The sequence below is a fragment of the Macroventuria anomochaeta genome (genome assembly GCF_010093625.1).
Source record: "Macroventuria anomochaeta strain CBS 525.71 unplaced genomic scaffold BU25scaffold_4, whole genome shotgun sequence".
NCBI classification, from domain to species: Eukaryota; Fungi; Ascomycota; class Dothideomycetes; order Pleosporales; family Didymellaceae; genus Macroventuria; species Macroventuria anomochaeta.
The window spans coordinates 55225-74904 of NW_022985365.1; the positions used below are offsets into that span (position 1 = coordinate 55225).

At 53.8% G+C, this 19680-nt stretch overlaps 10 protein-coding genes across 10 annotated transcripts; 9 read left to right on the plus strand and 1 right to left on the minus strand.

The window, feature by feature from the left end:
* Positions 1 to 1122: 1122 nt before the first annotated feature.
* Positions 1123 to 2427, plus strand: BU25DRAFT_428335 (aquaporin; the record flags this gene model as incomplete). Its single annotated transcript, XM_033708502.1, has 2 exons — positions 1123 to 1609; positions 1661 to 2427. The coding sequence occupies 2 exons, from the start codon at positions 1123 to 1125 to the stop codon at positions 2425 to 2427; spliced, it is 1254 nt and encodes a 417-aa protein (XP_033565552.1).
* Positions 2428 to 3067: 640 nt separating this feature from the next.
* On the plus strand, positions 3068 to 3597 carry BU25DRAFT_185003 (uncharacterized protein). The gene has a single exon (XM_033700955.1). It carries the CDS (start codon positions 3173 to 3175, stop codon positions 3443 to 3445), a length of 273 nt encoding a protein of 90 aa, XP_033565553.1. The 5' UTR covers positions 3068 to 3172; the 3' UTR covers positions 3446 to 3597.
* A 152-nt stretch (positions 3598 to 3749) lies between these two features.
* On the plus strand, positions 3750 to 4974 carry BU25DRAFT_445527 (uncharacterized protein; the record flags this gene model as incomplete). The annotated part of the gene is made up of 2 exons (XM_033709442.1): positions 3750 to 4181; positions 4216 to 4974. 2 exons carry the CDS (start codon positions 3750 to 3752, stop codon positions 4972 to 4974), a joined length of 1191 nt encoding a protein of 396 aa, XP_033565554.1.
* Positions 4975 to 5649: 675 nt separating this feature from the next.
* On the plus strand, positions 5650 to 6700 carry BU25DRAFT_418178 (1-acylglycerol-3-phosphate O; the record flags this gene model as incomplete). Its single annotated transcript, XM_033707859.1, has 2 exons — positions 5650 to 6014; positions 6121 to 6700. The coding sequence occupies 2 exons, from the start codon at positions 5650 to 5652 to the stop codon at positions 6698 to 6700; spliced, it is 945 nt and encodes a 314-aa protein (XP_033565555.1).
* A 453-nt stretch (positions 6701 to 7153) lies between these two features.
* BU25DRAFT_454821 (NAD(P)-binding protein) lies at positions 7154 to 8172 on the plus strand (the record flags this gene model as incomplete). Its single annotated transcript, XM_033709895.1, has 2 exons — positions 7154 to 7217; positions 7298 to 8172. 2 exons carry the CDS (start codon positions 7154 to 7156, stop codon positions 8170 to 8172), a joined length of 939 nt encoding a protein of 312 aa, XP_033565556.1.
* Positions 8173 to 9408: 1236 nt separating this feature from the next.
* BU25DRAFT_407029 (transaldolase 1) lies at positions 9409 to 10877 on the plus strand. Its single transcript, XM_033705436.1, has 4 exons — positions 9409 to 9603; positions 9704 to 10018; positions 10071 to 10454; positions 10503 to 10877. The coding sequence occupies exons 1-4, from the start codon at positions 9565 to 9567 to the stop codon at positions 10737 to 10739; spliced, it is 975 nt and encodes a 324-aa protein (XP_033565557.1). The 5' UTR covers positions 9409 to 9564; the 3' UTR covers positions 10740 to 10877.
* Positions 10878 to 11117: 240 nt separating this feature from the next.
* Positions 11118 to 12242, plus strand: BU25DRAFT_407031 (copper/zinc binding superoxide dismutase). The gene is made up of 4 exons (XM_033705437.1): positions 11118 to 11211; positions 11554 to 11733; positions 11811 to 11962; positions 12024 to 12242. The coding sequence occupies exons 1-4, from the start codon at positions 11199 to 11201 to the stop codon at positions 12141 to 12143; spliced, it is 465 nt and encodes a 154-aa protein (XP_033565558.1). The 5' UTR covers positions 11118 to 11198; the 3' UTR covers positions 12144 to 12242.
* A 271-nt stretch (positions 12243 to 12513) lies between these two features.
* Positions 12514 to 15036, plus strand: BU25DRAFT_418182 (uncharacterized protein; the record flags this gene model as incomplete). Its single annotated transcript, XM_033707860.1, has 1 exon — positions 12514 to 15036. The coding sequence occupies one exon, from the start codon at positions 12514 to 12516 to the stop codon at positions 15034 to 15036; it is 2523 nt and encodes an 840-aa protein (XP_033565559.1).
* A 1459-nt stretch (positions 15037 to 16495) lies between these two features.
* BU25DRAFT_333163 (glycoside hydrolase family 16 protein) lies at positions 16496 to 18094 on the plus strand (the record flags this gene model as incomplete). The annotated part of the gene is made up of 3 exons (XM_033702473.1): positions 16496 to 17405; positions 17496 to 17707; positions 17846 to 18094. 3 exons carry the CDS (start codon positions 16496 to 16498, stop codon positions 18092 to 18094), a joined length of 1371 nt encoding a protein of 456 aa, XP_033565560.1.
* A 780-nt stretch (positions 18095 to 18874) lies between these two features.
* BU25DRAFT_454826 (uncharacterized protein) lies at positions 18875 to 19427 on the minus strand (the record flags this gene model as incomplete). The annotated part of the gene is made up of 2 exons (XM_033709896.1): positions 18875 to 19082; positions 19138 to 19427. The coding sequence occupies 2 exons, from the start codon at positions 19425 to 19427 to the stop codon at positions 18875 to 18877; spliced, it is 498 nt and encodes a 165-aa protein (XP_033565561.1).
* Between the last annotated feature and the right edge of the window lie 253 nt (positions 19428 to 19680).

Below are 19680 nucleotides of genomic sequence, written 5' to 3' on the forward strand. Positions count from 1 at the left end.
GCTGTCGCTGAGCAAAGTACCAGGGTCTGTTGTAAATGGTTGCAAAGACGGGAAATTTTTCAGCCATCGCTACGTAATGCCTGTGCCGATCCCGAATTGGGACAAGCAGGGGTCCCGCTTTCGTCAACGACATGTGCTGGATTGATCACACCGGGTTTCACAAACCTGTTTACAGCGGAGGAGGTTTCTCAGCTAGGAACTAGGTGCATCAATACGTCTCCAGGGTTGCATGCGCCTCAAGGTTTGTAGGTCTGCTCGCCTCCATCGAGTTTGCTGGACACCAGTCGTACGTTCAGACTGCCGCGCAAGCATTCTTCCAAATCTCAACCGCAACGATTAAGAACGGGCAGCCCGTGGACTAGGGTGAAGGCCGTCAATAAATCGTCTAGTCTTGCCTCCAGATATGCTCTGGATCTACGGTCATCATGCGCTACCGAGATAGTGCCCTACGCTCATCCCAACTAGGCAACGACGATCATCGTTTGCCTTCCATGTTGCCTTCTCGGGGATCTACGTCAGCCGCGCACTTACCACTTCTGGTCAGAGACTCGCTGTGGCTGAACAAACTCATGGTCTAAGAGCTGGGACTACACTTCAAGCGTGTGGGAAGAGGGACTAAGCGCGTGGAGATGACAGGTAAAACATCTAGATGGTGGGAGGCCATTTCTGCGTCAACGGCTCGTCTATGACGACAGTCTCCTTTTGACACTTGATGGGCTGTTATGAGAGGACAAATGCCCTCTCGTACCGTCTCGGTTTTTCTTCTCTGATTTCAAGCAGGATACCCATTCTCCAGTTCCGAGGTTTCACCCTCTTCAGTATCTTTCTTCTTGGTCTTGTTTCTCATCTCAACGTTCAGCCACTCCCTCTAGGCTAGGAAGCTACATCCGGCATAATGAATATCAACGTAAGAGCCCCCGCGACTCAGACGATTGCAGACTCGTCTTCTTCATTGTCAACGCATCAGCCACTGACCTCTCACTACAGGAGCCCCGGCAAGGCAGAGCCTTTGCGATACCCTTCACCAAGGCTGCCGACCCAAGTGCCGAAATGACCGACAAAGAACTCCGCCTTCCCTACCTGAAGAAACTACCTGACAACATTCGCAATCATTTCGTCGCCATGTGCGGAGAATACGTCGGCACTGTTCTCTTCCTCTGGTTCGCTTTGTCCGGTACCCAGGTCGCCAACAGCATTCCATCAACGGGTGGTCAAACCGTTGCTGAAGCAGGCTCGAACCCGCAGCAGCTGCAGTACATTGCTCTCTGCTTTGGCTTTTCCCTGGCTGTGAACGCTTGGGTTTTCTTCCGCATTTCTGGTGGCCTTTTCAACCCTGCTGTCACGCTTGGAATGTGCTTGATTGGCGCGCTGCCGTGGATCCGTGGATGTCTATTATTCTTTGTGCAGATTCTTGGCGGTATCACCGCCGCTGCGCTGGTCACTTGCATGTTCCCTCACGATGGCAAGATCAACGTCCGCACCTCTCTTGGTGGTGGTACCTCTGTTGTCCAAGGTCTCTTCATCGAGATGTTCTTGACTGCTCAGCTTGTCTTCACCATCTTCATGTTGGCAGCTGAGAAGCACAAGGGTACCTTCATTGCTCCTGTCGGTAAGTAGCATCTGTTCGATACCATCTACTACTGCTAATGTATCACCTTAGGTATCGGTCTTGCACTCTTCATCGCCGAGTTGACCGGAGTCTACTTCACTGGTGGGTCTCTCAATCCTGCACGTTCCTTCGGTCCTGCAGTTGTCAACCACACCTTCAACGGCTACCACTGGATCTATTGGCTCGGACCCATCCTCGGTGCCATCGTCGCGGCCGGTTTCTACAAGTTCATCAAGATCCTCGAATACGAGACTGCCAACCCCGGTCAAGACAACGATCATGCCGCCAATGTGGAGAGGAGGAAGAACCTGCTCCTCGCCGCCGGTATTAACGAGTACGATGCTCACAAAGTCGCCCATGAGCTTACTGAGAAAACTGCTGTTGCCCAAGCCGGCGGCCCCAACGGCACACTCGTCGCGAACGGCCAAGGCCGCCACGAACAACCTGTCGACGTTCAAGGCATGTACGGCACCCAATTCCGCCGTCCCTCGACCTTATCGTCGGTCCATAGCAAGCGCACCTCGGACAAGTCAGACGCGACATTCCCCTCGCCCCAGCGTCCACAAGCCACTACCACAGGAAGCCAGATCGGAAGGTTCAGCTACCTCGGTGAACGCGGTGTGGCGTCAGGCAACCCTGCGCATGTCAATGCTCTTGCAGCGGAGACGAGGATGGATAGCCCCGCCATGACGACAAATGATCAGCTCTATGCTCCGCTTGCGCATGGTGCTGATGTGCCTCTTGGTGGATCGGTGCACCCTGAGTATCAGGGTGAGCCTAGGCAGCGGTTTGGCAGGACGCCCTCGAGCTATGCTTGAGTTAGTATGATGTAACGGCCTTACATGATCTATCGTTATGAGTCCGTGGGAAGGAAGAGGATATCTGGGTGTGGACTTGTTGCGTTCCTTGTACTTCTAGGGCACATTTGTATGGCGTTGGCGGTGGAATCTTTCTGGTATATGTACACGAATATCACGAAGCGTAATGCATATTTCATCTGAGATTAAGATCGTAACATTCGCTTCGTCTGTGAACCAGGCCAACTGATTGCCTGATGGACGTGGCTGCTCGGCACCTGCGACGACTGAACGCTGTGAGAACAGATGTGCAGGCTGAACACGACTGGATGCTCGACAGCAACAGGCTCAAACATAGTCGTTGATGTCAAGAAGCATGGCGATAGTTTTCTGCGATACTCTTGAATCTTGAAGTCTCCCTTGGTGTCTCTAAAGGTCTGCCACGAGCATATGGCTCATCCTGTGATGTTGTTGTTGTTGTTATCCTCACGACAGCCTCGAGGGAAGGTGCGTTCGATCTTATCTTATCAATCAGCCCGCGACTGCCTTTCTCCATCCTCCTACCCTCATCCTTCCATCTCAACAGTTTGCTAATGAACCCATAGGAAGGTTTACATACCCTCTGGGATATGGATTCCCGGACTCACCCTAGTTCGCACACTGTCATCCAGTCCTTCGATGTTTCGGGATCCGGCGATGCGACCCGGTCGCGGCGGTTAGAAACGCGTTCGCAAACGCGACTCGACGCATCTGCCTTGCTACGTCGATGCCGACTGAACGACTCCCCAAATACTCATCACGATTTGGTAGAGCAAAGACCAGTACCTTTGAAAATGTGACGACCTCCATCGCGGCCAGCGTCTGGCGCTTAGGCACGGACCGCCCCAGTCGCAACGGTGAACGCCCATCCAACGCTTCGCGCCACCCAATACTTCCTTTCTGGACTCTTTACTTGTTTTGTTATTCCATTAATGCGACGAAACCGTACCTTTTTGCACAGTGTGCAAAGATCCTCAGCATAATTTCCACCAGGCACTAGCCGTTCGCTCCGCTGGCATAGCACTGGCCAGGAAGCTCCAGCAGCATCGCGGCGCAGTCGTGTAGGATCCCGTTTGCCGTGTGGAGGCCCTACGATACCTTGGCTTATTGAGATGATCTGGCAGCTTATAGTTGCAAGCTGCTGGTTGCCTACCGAACATGCGCTGGCTGCTCTTACAATTCTACATGCTCCTTCCTGTCGTTCACTAACATCTCCGTCAACTGGCTGGCCCAGTATCATCCATTTCACTTCCTTGGACTTACATTGGACTGTTTAATACCTATCACATCCTCTAATCGCAGCCATGCAACTCCCACGCAGATCCGTCAGGAGCATCCAGGAGCTCCCTAGCATCTATACGGCGTTTCCAGCTCACTATACACCTGTCAGAACTCACAGCGCCTCGACAACCTCGGACTCAGCAAGGTCGCCGGATATCGATGATGGACTTGAGGTAGTTCCTTTGGAGCACGACAGCATACTTTCAGCGCCCATTGTCAGTGCGTATCTAGACGAGAAGGAGGTGTTCATCAGCACACAAGAAATACTCGAGAAGCCGTTACCGAGCATCCCGACATCGATATGGGACCGTACGTGGGGCCGCATGTCTGTGAAGTACCGCGTGCTTGCAGTCCTCGGATTACAAGCCTTGGTGTTGCTCACGGTTGGTACTGTATTGTTAGCTGCAAACTCCAAACCTACAGAGGAGTACGATGCCCCCTCATGCTACAGAAGAGTAAGCTGACACATGCCTTAGCGACCGCTCTGAGATCCGGAAAGCGGGAGGCAACGACACGAACACAAGCTCTACCACTCCCATTGAGCGCGGTACCTTCCAGGTCCCTATCCAACTTCCTCAACAGCAGAGCTCAACATGCTTGGCACGAGCGAACGAGTCCCGAGCATGGCAATGCGCGTTCGACACCACTCTACAGCTCAGCATCCTGCCTTCCCTGGGAGACGACGCAGACAAGCCTGTCATGATCACCCTTGGGCTGCCGTCGACCTCCAACAGGAGTGTTCACTGCGGGCAGCAAGCTCCAGAGATCGGACCCACGGCATTGACGACTTTTAACGGCTCAGAAGATGGGCCACAGTATCACTTCTCAGCGACGTACGATCGTACTGTGATCCTTCGAGAAGACCAGCTTAGGCAGGAGAAGACGTACTCGTCGCCCATGCAGGGCCAGCCTAAGCACACGACGTTTCTGCCAGGACAGTCGCTCTGGCGATGCACATTCAACGACACGCTTCTGGAGGGCTTCATCTACACGAAGAGGGATGGCGGTTCGGTGTTCAACGGGACGGATGCACCGTCTGGGCACCTTCCTCATAAATTGAAACTCGTCGAGCACAGACTGGCTACTGGGAGTGCGCCATACTGTGAGAAGGTCGTTGTCGGACTCAACGGGGACCTGGAAAACGGCGACGAGAGCGTGGATCTGAAGTTGTCTGATGCTCAATCCGGGTCTGGCACAAGTCAAGGCGACTCGGACACTTCCTGTCAATGTCAATGGATCGTTGAGTAGTAGTTGAAGAGACGATCGAGAAGTGACTTTGCGAGCTTGTGAACCACGCTGTTCAACTGTCGTCAGTGTATACTTCTGCTGTTGGTACTGCAGCAATCTGCATGTGAAGGTAGTGTACATGTGATGCCCCCAGATCGTCGGCACCAGACCGGCCCTCCATGACTTGCCAGTCATGCGTGCAGCCACAGGAAAGGAAGGCGCTCAGCTGGTGTCAGGCCCCTCATATGGTCAAACGTCCCACAAAACCCCTCTCACTTCTCGCAAGCTTCACCTTTACTCCAAAGCTCAACTCGACGTGTTGAGCTCAACCTCAGGCACGAACAAGCTTCACGGGCGTTGACCTGCACAAGCAGGAGAGAGCTTAGCGAGATCGGGCAACGGACCTCGGCGCCTAGCACGCTGCACGCAAAAAAAGTAAACAGCGCCGCTGCCTGCGGTATCCGCCTGACATCAACCTAGCCTGGACGGCAACAGCGCTCGAAGCTTCACCGCTGCTCGCGCTTCCACGGCTCCTCGACAATCGTATCCACGACTTCACCTCGAAGTTGCGTTGTGTGGCATTCGACCAGCGGCGTCCGACCAACACACACCACCCCTCGAACCACTGCACCCCGCCAATCGCATGCCAACGATATAGCAACGCACCCCGACACCGCTCGAACCCCACGACCCAGCATGAGCTGGCTCCTCTACCTCTCCGCCGCCCCTGTCGCGCTCATCATGCTGCTCCGCGCGCTGTCTCTCGTGCTGCCCGGACGGCTGGGCCAGCAAGCTACCTTCGTTGCATTCAGCATCACCGCGTTCCTGCTGCTGGTCACGTGCGCGAGCTACGGCGTCGTTGCTAGTTTGTTCCTTAGGGCGATTGGGTATGGCGGGTTGAGCCAGTGGACGGTTGGGAGGGCGTTCAAGTGGACCATGTGGTTGAGCACAGGTGTTACGTTCCGCGTTGATGAGGCGGGTGGACGGGAAGAGGGTGGGAGAAGGGGAGGGAAGGAGGCGCTGGAGACGAGGCCGGCGGTGTTTGTGGGGAATCATCAGACGTAAGTGCTCCAACCTCTGCCGGCAATCCACGAGCACCACGAGCACCACGAGCAAATGCGATGTTTCAAGAGTACATTGGATCGAAGAGCTAACGACCATATGTAGTGAACTCGACGTCCTCATGCTCGGCTGCATGTTCCCCCCCTACTGCTCCGTCACCGCCAAATCCTCACTCAAATACACCCCCTTCCTAGGCCAATTCATGTCCCTCTCCAAAACCGTCTTCATCGACCGCGCCAACCGCGCCACCGCGCGCGCAGCCTTCGACGGCGCTGCAGCCACAATGCGCAACGACCGCCAATCCGTCTTCATCTTCCCCGAAGGCACGCGCTCGTACGCCACAGACCCGACCCTGCTTGCCTTCAAGAAGGGCGCGTTTCACCTCGCCGTGCAGGCCCAGGTGCCCATTGTGCCCGTCGTGACGGCGAATTATAGCCATGTGCTCGATATGAAGAGGAAGATTGTTAGGCCGGGCGTTGTGGATGTTACGGTCTTGCCGGCGATTCTGACCAAGGGGTTGACGGCGGCGGATGTCGATGGGTTGGTCGAGAGGACGAGGAATGCGATGATGGATGAGCTTGTTAGATTGAGCCATGTTAGTGGGGCGAAGGAGGGGAATGGTGTGCCGCTGCCGAAGGCGAGTGGTGTGGAGGAGGTCAGGAAGGAGTTGAGGCAGCGGAATTAGGTCGATGTCTGGGTGAGCGTGAGGACAAGAGCATAGAGCCTTTCCTGCGACGTGCAGGACGGCCATAGCTGGTGTTTCCAGGAGGCAATCATGAGTTTGCATGGCAGGACAAGGCGTACGATATACCACACTATAGTACTTATTCCAATATAGAGTCAACACATACACAGCAACACATCCGTCTGTAAAGTGTCATCTCATCGCTCCTTTACACGCATCTATACAGACTCTCTGCGCCCTTCGGCACACGTTCCGCCGGTTAAGCTTGAGCTACCCCACGATACCCCTCATCCACGCTCCAACCACAAATACCCAATCTGGTAAGCCGTAGCATCTGTCGTGTAGAAATGATCGTGGAGCATACACGCGTGAAACCCGTCCTGAACATATGACATCTTGCTCTTGTGCCTCATCTCTTCTAGGCTTCAAGACCATTATACGAGATAGCACGACATGGTATCACAACCGGCATTCGACGTCAAGGGCAAGACAGCCATAGTGACTGGCGCAGGCTCAGGTTCGTATGACAGATTGGACTTCACCATTCACAATCGCCTTGCTGCAAATCACCTATACTAAGATATCATATCATTCCAGGCATCAACTACTGCTTCGCCAAACTGCTCCTGGACAAAGGCTGCAATGTGCTCATTGCAGATCTATCACTTCGGCCTGAGGCACAACGCCTAGTCGAGCAATATTCCACCAGTACACCGCGCGCCGTGTTTCAAAAGACGGACGTCACCAACTGGGCCGAGCTAGAAAACATGTTTGCTCAAGCTACCGAAGAATTTGGAAAAATCGACATCGTCTGCCCTGGCGCCGGCATCTACGACCCTCCTTGGAGCAACTTCTGGCACCCACCCGGCACCTCAACGTCTCGCGATACCAGGGACGGTGGTCGATACGCAACACTAGACATCAACATAACCCACCCGATCCGCACCACGCAGCTCGCCATCGCCGCATTCCTGGATTCTCAGAAACTCGACCCAAGCAAACCCAGAGCGCCGAAACGCATCCTCATCGTAAGCAGCATAGCCGGGCAGAACAGTAATTTGCACACGCCCATCTACGTCGCAGCCAAACACGCAATGAACGGCTTCATCCGCTCCCTCTCCGCGCTCGAACCCAGGTTCAACATCCGCGTCAACGGCGTCGCCCCCGGCGTCATCAAGACACCGCTCTGGACCGAACACCCGGAAAAACTGCAGTTCATCTCCACAGACGCAGATGAGTGGGCGACGCCGGAGGAGGTTGCTGAAGCTATGCTGACGTGTTTGGTGGATGAGGATTTGCCGGGTGGTAGCATCCTGGAGGTTGGGAAGGAGCAGACGAGGTTGGTGCAGGCGCTGAACGATCCAGGGCCTAGTGGGCCGGGACATACGGTTAGTAATTTGGTGGGGAAGTATAAGGAGGTCTATGGGCTGCTTGAGGGCGGGGATTGGGGGAGGCTCAGGGGAAAGTTGTAGATGTTGAAGTGGCCTTCGAGATATGGCGATGACGTGTCGTAGGGTATATTCCCACGTTGACTTGTGATGAGGGTAAGAAACAGAGAAGTTGACCTGTATAGACGGCGTCTCGAGTATGGCTTCGTCTTGGGTCTTCCAGAACATGGTGTCTTATGAGATCTGTTGTTCTTGAGCTCGTCTCGAGTTCATCCCATGAACGTGATACTGGGCAACCGGCAACCAGATTCTTCAAAGCAGGTACTTTCGTAGATTGCCATTGTTGTGTATCCGTCGCGTATCTGCGCTGGAGAAAGCCCTTCTTGATGTTATGGCATTTGGTAGTAGTGATGTGGAAGGTTGTTTACTCTGAACTACCTCGTGATTAGTCTTGTTGAATGTAGATTCTCGAAGCTCATGTTTGTCTTGCTGCAATGTACAATCACATAAGTGCTCAAGCCTTAATATCTCGAATGATGAGGTTGAAGTTTGTTGGTGGTGGTTGTTGAGAATCAAATGCATGGCGGTGAGCTCGTTCGCCGACCTCTCCGGTGTGAGTGGGATGCCGACGCAGGGTCGACAAAGCAACCACGGTTCGCGAGGCACCTGATGGGTGTTCAGCCCCAAATCTAGAACGACTCTCACGATAAGCTGCGGTGAGGGAAACTAGAGCCAGATGTTTGTTATGGCGAGCTCGCATCGACGCGGCAATTTCTCCGGCTGCCGCGGAAACATGCAGAGTCGCTCAAAGGCCGCAGCAAGAATCCGTGACAGCCGGCGACTGAATTGACTGGCTCGGCTGACAGTAGTCCGAAGCGTGGAAAATTTCCAAAAATGTCACGATGTTGAGCCGGTGGAACTTGTTGGAACGTGGAACAAACGTCGCAGCAGGTTCTGCTGAGAGAGGAAAGAGGGGCACGGCGGACCGCAGTGGATGCTCGACGCCGGCGTGTGTCGCCCATCGAGCCAAAGCAGAGCCATCAGAGTTCCTGAGGGATTGCGTCATACCGGCGATGAGTAAGGATTTTGCAACAGCTCGAGCTGCTCTGACAGGCCCAACGGCCGTGGAACGGCGAAAGAAGCGACAACAATGGACAGCCCTATGCCGCCAGGGTCTGCTTACCGCGAGGAATTAGCACGCTGATTGATGCAAAGCCGCTGGAGTTGGACGGGAGTGGGCCTATCGCCAATTGCGAGCCAGCTGCTAGCCAGCTGTTCTTCCGGCCGCCGTCGCGGTTGCCACGCTTGTGACGCAGCAGCCTTTTTTGTAGCGGGGCTCCTTGGAGGCCGACTGATTGAAAGCTGATCGACTACCGCAGCTGTTCTCAACAAACAACAACCTCCCTTCCTCTCCTCGCTGCGATACCCAAAGATCCATTCCTATACCCCAATTCACATCCACACTTCACATTCACAATGACTTCTTCCCTCGACCAATTGAAGGCCACTGGCACCGTAGGTAACCCCACTGTAGCTCGCTGCACCCCCACGGCAGCTGCAGCACGCGCAACCGTACTGTGCGACTGTGAGTTTGGGAGCTAACAGACCCTGACAGACTGTCGTCTGCGACTCTGGTGACTTTGCGACCATCGACAAGTACAAGCCCCAGGATGCGACCACCAACCCCTCGCTCATTCTCGCGGCCTCCAAGAAGCCCGAGTACGCAAAGCTGATTGATGCCGCTGTTGCGTGGGGCAAGAAGAACGGCGACAACATTGAGGACCAGGTCGATGCGACATTGGACAACCTCCTCGTCCAGTTCGGCAAGGAGATCCTTAACATCGTCCCCGGCAAGGTTTCCACCGAGGTTGACGCGCGCTTCTCTTTCGACACAAAGGCCTCCGTTAACAAGGCCCTCCGCATCATTGACGTGAGTGGATTTGAACTGAATCTGCGAAGAGAGGTGAATTGACATTTTCCAGCTGTACAAGGAGCAGGGCATTGGCAAGGAGCGTGTTCTGATCAAGATCGCCTCGACATGGGAGGGTATCAAGGCTGCTGAGATCCTCCAGAGGGACCACGGCATCAACACCAACTTGACCCTTATGTTCTCTCTCGTCCAGGCCATTGCCGCTGCTGAGGCGAACGCCTTCCTCATCTCCCCCTTTGTTGGCCGCATCCTTGACTGGTACAAGGCTGCCACCAAGAAGGAGTACACTAAGGAGGAGGACCCCGGTGTCGAGTCCGTCGGCAAGATCTTCAACTACTACAAGAAGTTCGGCTACAACACCATCGTCATGGGTGCCTCTTTCCGCTCCATTGGCGAGGTCACTGAGCTCGCTGGCTGCGACTACCTCACAATTGCTGTAGGTTGATCATTTCTGAGACTGTAGATCACTCACTGACAAATCCAGCCCAACCTCCTTGAGCAGCTCTACAACTCGACCGACTCTGTCCCCAAGAAGCTCGATGCTTCCAACGCCAGCTCGCTCGACATCGAGAAGAAGAGCTACATCAACGATGAGGCCGCCTTCCGCTTCTTCTTCAACGAGGACCAGATGGCCGTCGAGAAGCTCCGCGAGGGTATCTCGAAATTCGCCGCTGATGCCGTCACTCTCAAGGACATCCTCCGCAAGAAGATTGAGGCATAGAGGGGTAGTCCGATATCGGTCGTTTTCTTTGAATAGTTATGAAGGCATGAATTTTACGGTTTGAGATCAGCTAGCATCACCACACTCATATAGCTGCTTGGTACTGCGATATCAAAATGCAAAGAGATGAAACTGCCATATCACTGTTCTTCCACCGTCTAGCATGTCATGTGTCTGCAAGGCTGCTCTCAAAGTAGTGCTGTGATAGGCTGGACACAGTCAGCGACGTGCAGACGGATTTATCATTCGTTGGCCTGGAGCTTCGGCAGCCGGCCTCGAAAGAGCGAGCTGATGCGGGTCCTCGCGCGTTTCGTCATTCCGTGCCCCGCAGAGCACAGCCGTAAAGCTCTCAGCTTTCGGCAGCTTCACCACCTTTCTCACACTCACAACAACGCTTCACACGTAAAGTCAAGCTTCAATTCATCTCAGTTTTATCACCAAACATATAAAACCGCCAAAATGGTCAAGGCTGGTACGTCTATTGCCCTTTGCAGCACAGGCTTGCCCCGTTGCAGGAAGGTGGGGTAGCGGCTGCGCGCGATTGAGCACATTGTGTCCTCGAGGAGCCTTTTCTGGGCCTCAGAACGCTCTGAATGGCTCAATCGGATGCTTTGAGGGCTGTCCGAGGACCTTGCTGAGCACCATACCGCGTGGCTCGCTGCTTGTTCCTGGTGCAGACGCTCCAATCAGCTCCCCACTCCCCACACACCCTGATGGCTCCTTCACGCCTTGTGTACACTGCGAGGCGGGTAGGGCTGAGACAGCGGGCAGCTTTGCGAATACACAGAGCGGTAGACTAACATGAACTGTCTAGTCGCTGTCCTCCGTGGAGACTCTAACGTCAAGGGAACCGTCACCTTCGAGCAAGCCGACGAGAACTCGCAGACCACCGTCTCATGGGACATTACCGGCCACGATGCCAACGCTGAGCGTGGCATGCACGTCCACGCCTTCGGTGACAACACCAACGGCTGCACCTCTGCCGGACCTCACTGTGAGTGCCTCCGGCACCCAGATCGCCACACCTCATGATGTAACGGCGGTGACCGGACAAGAGCTGACCAACAACAGTCAACCCTCACAACAAGACCCACGGTGCCCCCAGCGACGAGGAGCGCCACGTTGGTGACCTCGGTAACTTCAAGACCGACGGCCAGGGTAACGCAAAGGGAAGCGTTCAGGATAAGCTGATTAAGCTTATTGGCTCTGAGAGCGTCATTGGCGTACGTCCCCTCTACTCCCACCACATTTCGTCTACGTGAGAACCATACTGACTTGAAGCAGCGCACCATTGTTGTCCACGCCGGCACCGACGACCTCGGCAAGGGCGGACACGAGGAGTCCAAGAAGACTGGTAACGCTGGCGCCCGCCCTGCCTGCGGTGTCATCGGTATCTCCAACTAGATACTTACATCAGATATCGCGATGGCCAAAGGCTACTGAGCATGTCGCAGTAGTCTAGGCCTGATGATTGAACGGTCTAGTAAAAAGAATACAGTGATGTACATACAACTCTTGCCTGAGTATCATCGTGTGACGAAATCAGTCTTGACCTCACTTCAAGACCCTGGATGTCGTTGAAGGGACCTCTCGCTACCACAACACTCCAGCCCACTGATTCAGGGATTGAGTATTATGCCTACAGTGCTTTCTCTTACAAATGTGTCCTTTCCACATTCCTAATCATTCAGTGCCTTACACCAGTCACCACTCTCCTAGCTCCTTGCCCTGCATACGACTCCAATTTGGTGATCATCTTTACGACATTGCCAAAATGTTTTCCAGTACAGAGAATATCTGGTCTGGTAACCTAACGCCCGCTCACGAAGCAGCTCCAACACTGCCCTGGGAACCAGCTCCACAAGAGCGCAAAACAGATTACGATGCATATCCAACTGCATCACGGGACGATCTCGCAAAAATGGTGAACCTGCTTGCGACGGGCATCCCTCCCCTCGAAAGTGGTCCTGAACCTGATGGTGAAGATAATAACGAGACCGAACACCCGGTCCGAGAGACAGATCAAAACGATCGCGAAATTCAAGGCACTGGAAACAGAGATTCCGGGTACGCTGAAGGACAACATCCTCAGAATGAAGAAGAACCTGTAGATGATGAAGAACAACTCACCTGGTTTGGTAGTCATCTTTGCCTAGCTTTGCACACCTTGCTGCCACCCGAAGAAAATTCGCCACCAAATAACGGACACGAACACTTTACCACGCCTAACAGTGGTAGTAATATTGAAGAAGAGATGATCGAGGTCGAACCATGGTACCCGCTTTTCCACTCTCTTCCACACATCTCGCCCACTTCCAGTCTGAGCACTTCTGCTATTGTCTTGAGAGATGGCGATGACAACGCCAGCCATGATTTCGCGCTCGATGGTCCGCGGACAACAACTTTATTGATCTTGGAGCAAGACATAAATGCTACAATCGACGAAGTGTGCTCGAGTTATCGCGGCATCAGAATCATTACGCCAGACCTGAGGGACGAAAGGGAAGCGAATCCGTATCCTAAGCCTCTCTGTCCTAGCTCGAGGCCCCCCCTACCTAATGGTGACCAAAGGAGGCGTAGTACCGATTCGCCTTCGACCAAACGCTGGAGTTATATACCAACAGGCGCGCCGGAGAGATTTAATACATTTCCACGACAGCGGCGGAATGCGGTTTCTGGTCCATCCGAAAGTGTGGAGTTGTATGATGAGGATGGGTTTCTGAATGAGAGTTTGTTGCAGAGAAGGTTCTCAACACATGACAGCCCACTGGCTGATGAGGTCGCGCGGAGGTATTCACCGGGACCGGACGAGTCGTATGAACAGTCATCTGCAGTGTTGGAAAATGCAGATAAGCTTCGGGACGAATCTGAAGGACTTGATGACGAGGCGGGAAGATATTCGTTGGACCCGGAAGCGTTCTACAGGCCATCCGCCACACATTTGACGACTACAAATCCACTCAGAAATGGGATTCAGGAGGGGGGTGCTTCTGCGGATTACCCTGCCCCACGATATATGACTGAAGGGCTGATGCGCAAAGAACTGAATAGAAGACGACGCGGAGAAGCTCTTCGAAATGCTGCTCTTCGTGCAGAGAAAATAATGTTGGAACGCAAGGTCTCGTCGTTTAGCTGGAATTCAGGGGTTGTTGAGCAGGATGTTCCCTATAGCAGGGACATTGCGGATGCTGAAAAGAAGAGAGCTATTGCAGAGGCCAAAGAGAAGAGCGCCATCGCAGAAGCTAAAGAGGAGTGCCGAGACAAGAAACAGAGGCAAGAAACGAGGCTCAGTGTCCGTGGTAATTACTTCGAACTCCAAGCGTCCAGGATACATAACCGGATCCATAGCCGTGTCGTTCGAGAAACGATCGCTCGAAACAGCTTGCACGATGTCGGTGACGATCTCAATGTCCATGAAGCACCCCTGCTCCGACGCACTGTGTCTTTGACCGTTGAGCCAATTGTACACTCGAATGGCATTGACAACGAGTATTCAGTCGAGGTTGCGAGGCGACGCATCGCAGATGCCTCCAACGTACGTCGAGACCCGATCGAGCGGCAAGAGAGCATAATCGAGATAACCAATAGTCTTCCGGAAGCTCAGGCAACGGTGTCGGAGCGTCAAGGAGCGATCCCTCAAAATAGCTGGGAGCACGTCCAGTACTCGGCGCAGATGAATAACGATGCCGTGAACGAGCTCAGAATCCACAAAACGTTCACACAAAGGTACGCTGTCTCTACAGACTTCGAGCCTATTGCAGATCCCCTAGGTCCGACTATTGGCGGCGGGCAGAAGCGCATTGTGGGAACAAAAGAACTTGCGCGAGCACCACGGATAGAAGTCGATCCTTCTGGGATGCTTCAGCCTGTATCGGCAAACTACTGCAGCAGATGCAATTGTACACACCCCAGACGGCCAGCCAATGCGCAAGATAGTGTCATCATGGAGCCCTGCAGTTCCAAGGACGAAAAGATCGCTGAGGGTAAGTGCAACTTGATGCGCGTCCACCGGGTAGCCAAGGCGCAAAGTAGTGCCATCAAGAAGCTTGATGTTGTCGTGGACGAGAAGATTGCCGTGGGAGTTAACGCTGAAAAAGACAACGAAGACGCGGAAGGTGGTGAAAAGGAGTTGCGCTGGTACTGGCCATTTGGACGTAGGATCCGTAAACCGGCGTTACGAAATGTATCAACAGACGGAAAGAAGGACGTTAAGAAAGGAGAGCTATGGAATTGGAAGCCTAAGGCAGAAAGGAGGAAGTTGTCCAAATGCCCACCTAACGCGCCACCGGCAATGTGAGCGTAGGTTATGACTAAAGTTTGGGATGTACTTTTCGATTTTAGAGATAGAGATGGATGAAAAGTGCAGAGGGCAACATGGAGACTATCGTGAGCTCTGGCAAGCCTGTGGTGCTGAATGGCACCAACAAAGTCTGTAGGTGATGATGTTTTGCGGATTTTGCAGGATCAGGCATTGCTTGGCGAAACATCAGGATCTGTGGGTTCTATCGCTTCTGCAGGGCGACCAAAGACAATCGATGTTGGTGCCTGTTGGTGTCTGTTGGTGCCTCTATGGGGTCTGGGGAAAGAGCTGGCTGCGGGGCACGGTCGTCCTTCGTGCCTCCTTCCATGCCTCCACCTGCCACAAGAGCTGCCGTAGACCGTAACACAGCAACGACACAACGACACTCCTTACTTCACTCACTCACAATGATGAATCTCTCCGTTATCGATCAACGCCTGCTTGCTGCTACAATCAAGAGAGTCAATGACTTTGAGCGGTAAGCTTTTGGCGTCAGCGAGCGCACAGCATCATCCAGGAGGCTCAGTGTGACCACAGGATCTTCACGGCTGGCAGATCATTTCATCACTGGTTGGGATGTTGTCTAAGATCAACGCGCAACAGAAAAGCAAACAGCTTGAGGGTGCGTGGCAGTGCCCATCACAATCAACAGACTCACCGAGTCAACCAGCAACGTCATCGCTGAGCTTCTGAGACCTCAACGTTCCGCAGCGCCATCTATTCAAGGTCGAGTATCGGTCCATATCAATCATATGGATTATGATGCTTGTCTGGGGATGCACTGCTCACCACAAGGCCACATCGTCAGCCTTCATGCCAACGGTCCTCCACAGCAGCATCACCTTCAAGGGATAGCAGTGCGGCGACATGCAGGGTTTGTGTGGCTGCCGCAGATGTTTTCTGCGAAGTTAGCTACGTGTTGTGATAGGCTGGGGCCGGCGTCTGGCGTTTCTGACACACCCTAGTCTCCACAATTGTTTCATGGAATTCCAGACGAGAGCGAAGGAGCGCAGCGATTGACCAGTTGGGCGTGCCGAGCTTTCAAACAGGAGACCGCATGAGCGGACACGAGAGGCCCCATGGCTTCGAGCGTGGATTCAGCGGAGATTGCGTGTACTGCGGATGCCGGCTTTTAATACTCGGTGCTCCAGCACTCAGGCCTTATTCTTGTCCCAACCTTCAACTTTTGTGCGTTTTCGCGTCCTCTTATACCACGCTCCCTTCAATCGCTTTGTGGACGCTGGCCGACCTCACTCATTACGTCCACCACGACAAAGCTCTATCTTGAGCATTCCATTCATTCACGTTACTGCTTGCGATTGAACCTCGTTGTCTCAACTCGATCCGCGACCAAACCAATAGCAACGACGTACCATTCGATCTTCTGTGAAGAGTACATTCTACAAAGGCAAACGTCCATTCTTCAACTTCAGGTTTCGACAAAATAAAAATCAAGATGCGCTTTACGTCCTACGCTGCTGCGAGCGCCCTGGCTGCTCTGGCCGGCGCTCAGACTTTCACCGACTGCAACCCCACGGAGAAGGAGTGCCCGAACGATCCGGCCATGCCCCAGAATTTCGAGACTGATTTCACAGCGGGCAAGGATGCCATCAAGGGCTGGAAACAGACCGCTGGTAGCCTCACATACAACAGCGAGGGTGCCGTGTTCAGTGTCGCAAAGAAGGGCGACGCCCCTACCATCGGCTCCGAAGCCTACCTGCACTTTGGCTACGTTGAGGTCAAGATGAAGGCCGCTCCTGGTCAGGGTATCATCTCCTCGATTGTTCTTCAATCAGACAACCTCGATGAGGTTGACTGGGAGTGGATTGGCGGCGTCGATGCTAGGGTCCAGATGAACTACTTTGGCAAGGGAAACACCACAACCTACGACCGCATGATCGAGGCCGATGTCTCCAGCACTCAGAATGAATTCCACACCTACGCCCTAAACTGGACTGCAGAGTCGCTTACATGGCTCATTGACAACAAGCCTATGCGCACCTTGAACTACGCCGACGCCAATGGCGGCAAGAACTTCCCGCAGACTCCTTGCAACGTTCGTTTGGGCAACTGGCCCGGTGGTGACTCTGGGAACGAGGGTACCGTCCAGTGGGCCGGCGGCAAGGTTGACTACACCAAGGGCCCTTTCAACATGACCGTTGCCAGCATCAAGGTCACTAACTACTCGCCAGGCACCGAGTACCACTGGAAGGACAAGACCGGCTCTTTCGAGTCCATTGAGGTCGTCGGCGCTGGTAACAAGGATGGCGCTCCTCAGAACACTGCCATTCTTGAGTCTTCCGCGTCCGGCACGGGCTCTGGCGCACCTCTCGAATCTGGCTTTGCCGCACCCTCTGCTACCGGCGGTGTCTCCAACGGCACAAGCACCACCTGCACTGAGGGTCAGCAGCAGGCAACACCTGCACCCTCTAACCCTAGCAAGACCACTGCCACAGCTGTCTCTGTTGGCAACTCGGACTTCAACTACCCCGTCCCCACTGGATCCGTCAGTACTCCCGCTGGTTCCGCCAACACTCCTGTCTCTCCTCCGGCTGGTGGCAGCGGCAACGGCAACGGCACCTCAGAGGAGACTCCCTGCGGTTGCGGCGTCGCCACTGTCACTGTAACTGGCACTCCTCCATCTGGTGATGCACCCCCTGCCACTGAGGTTCCCTCCGCTCCTGCTTCATCTCCCGTCCTTGGCGGCGTTGGCAGCACTTCCGCCGCCGCTCCTCCTGCATCCTCCCCAGTTGAGGGTGGCACAGCTGTTCCTCCCGCCAGCTCCGCCATTGTCAGCTCCAGCCAGCCTCCTGCAACTCTGACCTCCGTTGTCTCGCCGCCTCCTTACGCTACTACCGGTCTCATCATGGAGACACTCCCTGCTCCATCTGTCCCTGTGCCCTCGGCACCATCCGGTGTCCTGCCTCCCGCTGGCGGAAACGCTACCGTACCCACAACCTCTGCGCCTGCTGAGTTCACTGGTGCTGCGATCGCAAACAAGGCTAGTGCTATGATGGCTGGCGCTGTTGCTGGTGTCTGGCTGTTTGCTTTCTAAGCGATATACTATTAGTAGCTTCAAGATGAGAAGTGAATAGAAACGATCATGTATGGGTTACGGGACTTTGCGGAGGACTTCGTCAAACACGGCTGGGATATTGTGTATATCTAATTGACGTCTGCGTTGGATACGCGTTGCTATATGCTCAGATTCGCTTTTTGGATACACCGAAGACGTATTGGGTAGATCAATAGACATTCGCGTAAACGCATCACTTACGATCCTGTTGTCATACCGATGTGATGTGAAGGATACCGCGTTCGTTCTGAGTGTCAGCTCCTCTCCATATGGCCATTCGGCGAGAGAAATTCAAATGAATTTGGACGCATTAGCCCATTGATACACCAGCAGCGAATGTAGCCGGTTTTGGTCCGAAGGCATGGCATGGCTAGGTACTTCAAAGGACAGCCTTTTGAACTGGTCCTTGAGGTTGTTCCACCACGTGATAGTGGCAGAAGGATAAGAAGGAAAAGAGAAAAGAGGCGGTGGGGCAAGATCGTGGTGGAGGAAGGGGCGCACTGACGGTGAAGGGAAGGCGCGTTGTGGCTACAGGAAAGCCTAGGGATGTAACAACAAGAACAACCTGAATTGGAAAATTTTCTTTGAGATCCGTCAATTGTTTTATTTGTTGAGGCGCAGACGGAAGAACGGATCGTTGATGAACGCTGGAGTCATCATCCGGAGATCTGCGCGTCCAAGTGAGCTCGATTTCAAGTACGCGTCCCTGAATTCAGCGGCTGCACTCTCGTCATCACCGACTCGTTCGGCCTCAGTTGTTCAGAGAGGCAAGGGGGTAAGTTCTTCGATTGGGATCAACGCTTCGCGGAGACCATTCCAATCGAACGATGCTGTGTCGTCGCTATCGCTGGTGCTGCCATTGCTAACATCAGTATCGTCACTGACATCCTCCCACTCGCTCGCGTCGTACTCCGCGAAATCTTTGTCTCTTGCTCTTGTGACCGATATGTTTGAGTACTTTGCTGATCTCGAGATGTCTTCCACAGTTATCCTTCCAAGTTTGTGTCTCAGTACAAATGTACCGTCCGCCATTTGCGGACACGTCCCTCAATGTAATGGTGACACGCTCCTCGTCCTCTTTGCCATACTCACTGCACGCAAGGACCGCCGAAAACAGCCTGTTCTCGTCTGCAATCGTCGGAAAGGAGGGGTACAGTCCATTGTTGTTGAAGACAGTGAGCGCCCGTATGCCTTCTATGTAGCCCTCCACCACAGGCGACGCTGCTTCGACGATAGAGTGTGATTGCTTGAAGCATGAGGGAGAGCACGCAAGTAGACTGAAGGTGCATCGATCGGTAGCTCTAAAGTCCATCCCTGCGGTACGAATATCCCCCCGCGCCGAATCAGGTTTCTGCTCGAAGCACTTTGCACCTCAACGCCGCAGGTATACAAAGCTGCAGATGATACAATAGTGTTCCCTGGGTACAAGTTGCCTTACCTTCAAGTCGCAGCACTAAAATTACAGCGGTCCTGCGCGTGCTGTTAACCAGTCCATTCGTGGCGTCCAAAGCAATAGTAGGTGTGTACCCCTGTAACACCGTTGCTGCCGGCCCAAACTATCATCT